Genomic DNA, 6010 nt, shown 5'->3' with positions numbered 1-6010 from the left:
TTTTATACAGGTAACAAACTGAGATTAGGAGCACTCCCTTTAAGAGTGTGCTCCTAATCTCAGCTCGTTACCTGTATAAGAGACACCTGGGAGCCAGAAATCTTTCTGATTGAGAGGGGGTCAAATACTTATTTCCCTCATTAAAATGCAAATCAATTTACAACATTTTTTACGTGCGTTTTTCTGGATTTTTTGTTGTTATTCTGTCTCTCACTGTTCAAATAAACCTACCATTAAAATTATAGACTGATCATTTCTTTGTCAGTGGGCAAACGTACAAAATTAGTAGGGGATCAAATACTTTTTTCCCTCACTGTATGTAATACAGTAACCAAGTTGATGAAAAGGCATGTGTTTGTTTAGGAAGCAATAGTAATGGCATCTTTTTGTAGGAACTAACAGAGGCTAACTCCACCATGGCTCGTTGGCCAAAGCCTAAGGGGAAATGAATGAAGGTAAACACAGGCTTAGAAGAACTTACACGTTTTGTTCTATGAGATTAATCTGCATCAGCTAATGTCACTTTTTGTGAATTTTGAAGCATTTATGTAATCAAAATAAGCACATAAATGCTTCATAATTCATAAAGCTCATGTTACTTGAGCGATATTATCTCATCGAACAAAACGTATATCTCCTAAGCCTGTTAACCTTATTTTCGGCATTTATCCCAAAACTCCCTTCTTTCCCCATTCATTTGCCCCATAGGAATGTCTAAACGAAACAGGTTTCATTTTTTTTGGACTACAAAACTGGCGAACTCTATTCTACACCATCATTACAGTGCTAATACTGATTCAGAGGGAGGAACAATGCTGAGTTAGTTAATCGGGGAAGCCTAGTGACAAATGAAGAAAAAGTAATTACTTTATTGAGTCCAAGACACTTGATATTAACCGTTGACAAATCCCAGTTATGCAACACTGTTCCATTGAATGGCCCCTGGCCCCTGCCTTAGGCCCCCTGACTAACGTTCACAATGGCTTTTTATGATTTTCTCATTATTCAAATCAGTTTTGATTTCATGAGTGCTATGAAAGGCGTGTTTGCTTAAGGCTAGCCAACATTATAAAAATCCTATAAACATCCTAGGCAAGACAACTTTACCCCAGACATCATTAGTCAGGGGTGGAATCATTATTTTTATTTTGTTTACATAGATTCCTAGAAATAAAAAAAATGGGGGTGGGGGGGTTCCCAGAGTGACTTTTTCCCATTTCCACACCTGCCCATATATCATAGTGTACTATTGTAGGCTATTGTGTAGGGCTCTGCTGCTGTCTCCGATCTAAGGGGGAACTCCTTCTCTCCAATTGAATCACTCAACATTGACCCCTATTAGAATTCACTTACATTCTACCAAGCCCTTTAGACCCCAGCGGTCACCTGTGGTGATAGAGTATAAAGAGAAAACAACACAAACGTTACAGCATTTAACCCAAGATGGTAAACCTCAGCATCTGAAAGAAAGATACAACTCATTGACAATACCTTGTGTTATGGTGAATTTTCAACCACAGATGAATAAAGGAAACCAGTGTCTTTGGTTCAGATATGTCTACCACCACAGAATGATCATTCATAGCCTCTTCGTGCCCCAAGGAGACGTGCACATCCCATGTACACGTTTCATTTCGAGGCACGTTTGCAAAGTAGACAGGTGATCAACACAGACAACTGTCCTTATACCGCAGACTAGTGTGATGAGATTCTTACCACGGCTAGATGTACCACAGTATCTTGTTTGGGTCCGTGGACAGTCACTGTGTCCCGACACACAGTAGCACACCATCTAATTCACATGGCCAATACAGTATGAGTCGAGTGTGAGTCGAGTATGTGTGTGGAAGGTACCGACATAGATTCAGTCACTGTGAGATGACGATAAGGTTACCGCCCAATGATGTGTAGATGACTGACAGGGGTGTTGTATTGGAGCCACCGCACAGCCATTTTGGTATTCCTAAGCCAATGTAAAAAAAAAGAACGATTTTGGAAGCTACAAAAATGCATTTATTAATGTCTACATCAGTCTACACACAAATACCCCATAAAAAAAACAGGTTTTTAGACATTTTTGCAAATATTTTACACACCTACTCATTCAAGGGATTTTCTTAATTTTTTACTATTTTCTACATTATAGAATAATAGTGAAGACATCAAAACTATGAAATAAAACATATGGGATCACGTAGTAACCAAAAAAGTGTTAAACAAATCAAAATATATTTTAGATTCTTCAAAGTAGCCACCTTTTGCATTGACGACAGCTTTGCACACTCTTGGCATTCTCTCAACCAGCTTCGTGAGGAATGCTTTTCCAACAGTTTTGAAGGAGTTCCCACATATGCTGAGCCCTTGTTGGCTGCTTTTCCTTCACTCTGCGGTCCAACTCATCCCAAACCATCTAAATTGGGTTGAGGTCGGGTGATTGTAGAGGCCAGGCCATCTGATGCAGCACTCCATCACTTTCCTTGGTCAAATTGCCCTTACACAGCCTGGAGGTGTGTTTTGGGTCATTGTCCTGTTCAAAAACAAGAGATAGTCCCACTAAGCGCAAACAGGATAGGATGGCATATCGCCGCAGAATGCTGTGGTAGCCATGCTGATTAAGTGTGCCTTGAATTCTAAATAAATCACTGACAGTGTCACCAGCAAAGCACCCACACCATCACACCTCCTCCCCCAAGCTTCACAGTGGTAACCACACATGCGGTGGTCATCCGTTCCACTACTCTGCATCTCACAAAGACACAGCGGTTGGAACCAAAAATCTCAAACTTGGACTCATCACACCAAAGGACAGATTTCCATTGGTCTAATGTCCATTGCTTGTGTTTCTTGGCCAAAGCAAGTCTCTTCTTCTCGGGCTCTCGAGTGGCACAGCGGTCTAAGGCACTGTATCTCAGTGCTTCAGGTATCATGACAGATCCTGGTTCAATTCCAGGCTGTATCACAACCGGCAGTGATTGGGAGTCCCATAGGGTAGCGAACAATTGGCCCAGCGTCGTCCGGGTTAAGGTTTGGCTGGGGTAGGCCGTCACTGTAAATAAGAATTTGTTCTTAACTGATTTGCCTAGTTAAATACAAATAAAAAAATAGTAGTGGTTTCTTTGCAGCAATTTCACCATGAAGGCATGATTCACGCAGTCTTCCTTTCCTGTGGCGGTCCTCATGAGAGCCAGTTTCATCAGAGCGCTTGAGAGTTTTTGCGACTGCACTTGAAGAAACTTCAAAAGAAATGTTCCGGATTGACTGACCTGATTTCTTAAAGTAATGGACTAGGTATTTTACCAAATAGGGCTATCTTCTGTATACCACCTCTACCTTGTCACAACACAATTGATTGGCTCAAAAGCATTAAGGAAAGAAATTCTACAAATTTACTTTTAACAAGGCACACTTATTAATTGAAATGCCTTCCAGGTGACTACCTCATGAAGCTAGTTGAGAGAATGCCAAGAGTGTGCAAAGCTGTCATCAAGCCAAAGGGTGGCTACTTCGAAGAATCTGAAATATAAAACATATTTGGATTTGTTACTACATGATTCCATGTGTTATTTCATAGTTTTGATGTCTTCACTATTATTCTAAAATGTAAAACATTGTAAAAATAAAGAAAAACCCTTGGATGAGTAGGTGTGTCCAAACTTTTGACTGGTACTGTAAGTATTCAGACCCTTTACTCAGGTTCAAGTCCGGGCTCTGGCTCGGCCACTCAAGAACATTCAGAGACATGTCCTGCATTGTCTTGGCTGTGTGCTTAGGGTCGTTGTCCTATTGGAAGGTGAACCTTCGCCCCAGTCTGAGGTCCTGAGCGGTCTGGAGCAGGTTTTCATCAAGGATCTCTATGCACTTTGCTCCGTTCATCTTTCCCTCAATCCTGACTAGTCTCCCAGTGCCTGAAATACATCCCCACAGCATGATGCTACCTCCACCATGCAAAGAGTTAAATCTTGGTTTCATCAGACCAGAGAATCTTGTTTCACATGGTCTGAGAGTCATTTAGGTGCCTTTGGGAAAATTCCAAGCGGGCTGTCATGTGACTTTTACTGAGGAGTGGCTTCTGTCTGGCCACTCTACCATAAATGCCTGATTGGTGGAGTGCTGCGGAGATGGTGGTCCTTCTGGAAGGTTCTCTCATCTACACAGAGGAACTGGAGCTCTGGCAGAGTGACAATTGGGTTCTTGGTCACCACCCTGACCAAGGCCTTTCTCTCCAGATTGCTCAGTTGGGCCAGGCGGCCAGCTCTAGGAAGTCTTGGAAGTACCAAACTTCTTCCATTTAAGAATGACGGAGGCCACTGTGTTCTTGCAGATCTTCAATGCAGCAGAAATGTTTTTGTACCCTTCCCCAGATTTGTGCCTCGACACAATCCTGTCACAGAGCTCTACAAACAATTTGCTAAAATGTCTAAAACCTGTTTTTGCTTTGTCATTATGGGGTATTGTGATGTCATTTTGGGGTATTGCGTGTAGATTGATGAGATTTTTTTTTTAAATACATTTTATAATAAGGCTGTAACGTAACAAAATGTGGAAAAAGGGAAGGGGTCTGAATACTTTCCGAATGCACTGTACACGTCAGTGGTTATATCTAACCACTGATCTAAGGTTTTGCACTTCTTCCCCCACATTGCTACGGTTAGAGAGAAAGGCTAAAACTGATCTGTGCCTAAGGGCCTAACAGGGCAGTTTCTACCCGGAGCGTCCATCCACTTCCTCCCTGTGGATCCTGAACGGCAACCCGTGTCCCGGGATGATGACATCAGAGGTGCGTAGCGCCTCCTGTCGGCTGGCCTCTTGAACTGCAGGATTCTCACTCAGTTCTCTCCAACTGTCGTCATCAGTGCAACGCTCAAATAGGTCCCCGGCAACAAGCACCGTGCCCATTGTGGTTCCCTTCACAAGAAGGCTCACATCGCGCCCTGTGTGGCCTGGAGTGGGTACTATTGACACCTGGTGGAGAAATTAAGGTATTGCAATGAGGTTCAGAGTACAGTGGTAGGCAGTACCTATTGTAACATGCAAATGATGCACTGTAAAGTGCTGGTGAATATGCATGGAAAATCATTGAATATGGCTGTTACACACACACACACACACACACTATTGAATATGATTACACTGAGTTAGGTTGAACAAAAGATGAGTTTCAGACTCACATGTTCATCAATAGGATAGGGTTGCCCCTCAGACAGCTGGTTAGGAAGGTACCTATCCCCCTCACTGATGTCACACCCCACAACTATTGTTGCCCCTGGAAAAAGCCCCAGATTACCAACATGGTCGGAGTGGCCATGTGTCCCCACCACCAAGCTGATATCACCCGGGTCTAATCGCTTATCCTTCAGCCGTTTCACTAGAAAGTCCCGATCCCACGGTCCTCCGGTGTCTACTAGAATAGTTCTAGGTCCCGTTAGAAGAGTGATAGTCCCGTCTGCTCGAAAAGAACCGTCCTGTTCGGACAGACAATAGCCTACTTTGAGCACCGAGATGGAGTAGGGTTGTCCCACAATCTCGAGTTCTGTGTCTGATAACTCGCTTCTTCTAAACTCATTACATGCATAATTTTTTTCAGTCGCTTCCATCTCTGCTCAATAATAGATGTTTGCTAGCTACAGAATCAGTTTTTTATCGATTAACAACTACAAGTATCAATACATGTATCTAACAACCACAGACGTTGTTGACAGCTTGTACCAGTTCTACGGTATGGCAAGAAGAACAAGTGTAATTTTGTCGTTTGGAAAAATGTTTAGCTGTCACAGCAAAGTGCTTTGTCGCCATCTGTTGGACGGCAGCGTCTATTACATTGTGTAAGGCCAGCTGGCGTAACGCAACTTTGCACCATGCCCACCCTTTACACTCTTAACCTATATCTGCCTAGCCTAAATTATGGCAGGTTGTAAACATATTTGGCTTCCAGTAAAATGTTATGATTTCTTTCGGTATAAGTCCACTTTCAAGACTATAGTGCATCTACTGTGTGTATGACCAACAGTAG

The 6010-nt window shown here is 42.7% G+C and overlaps 1 protein-coding gene across 1 annotated transcript; it reads right to left on the bottom strand.

Annotated features, from left to right (window-relative positions):
* Window positions 1-842: 842 nt before the first annotated feature.
* mblac1 (metallo-beta-lactamase domain containing 1) lies at window positions 843-5732 on the bottom strand. The gene is made up of 3 exons (XM_090183533.1): window positions 5169-5732; window positions 4706-4962; window positions 843-3513 (listed from the first exon to the last, which is right to left on the bottom strand). The coding sequence occupies exons 1-3, from the start codon at window positions 5592-5594 to the stop codon at window positions 3447-3449; spliced, it is 750 nt and encodes a 249-aa protein (XP_090039659.1). The 5' UTR covers window positions 5595-5732; the 3' UTR covers window positions 843-3446.
* Between the last annotated feature and the right edge of the window lie 278 nt (window positions 5733-6010).

The sequence above is a fragment of the Oncorhynchus mykiss genome, chromosome 9, assembly GCF_057628025.1.
Source record: "Oncorhynchus mykiss isolate SJ-2025 chromosome 9, ASM5762802v1, whole genome shotgun sequence".
Classification (NCBI taxonomy): domain Eukaryota; kingdom Metazoa; phylum Chordata; class Actinopteri; order Salmoniformes; family Salmonidae; genus Oncorhynchus; species Oncorhynchus mykiss.
Note: the sequence above shows the minus strand (reverse complement) of the source record. Positions and strands in the feature narration are given on the sequence as shown.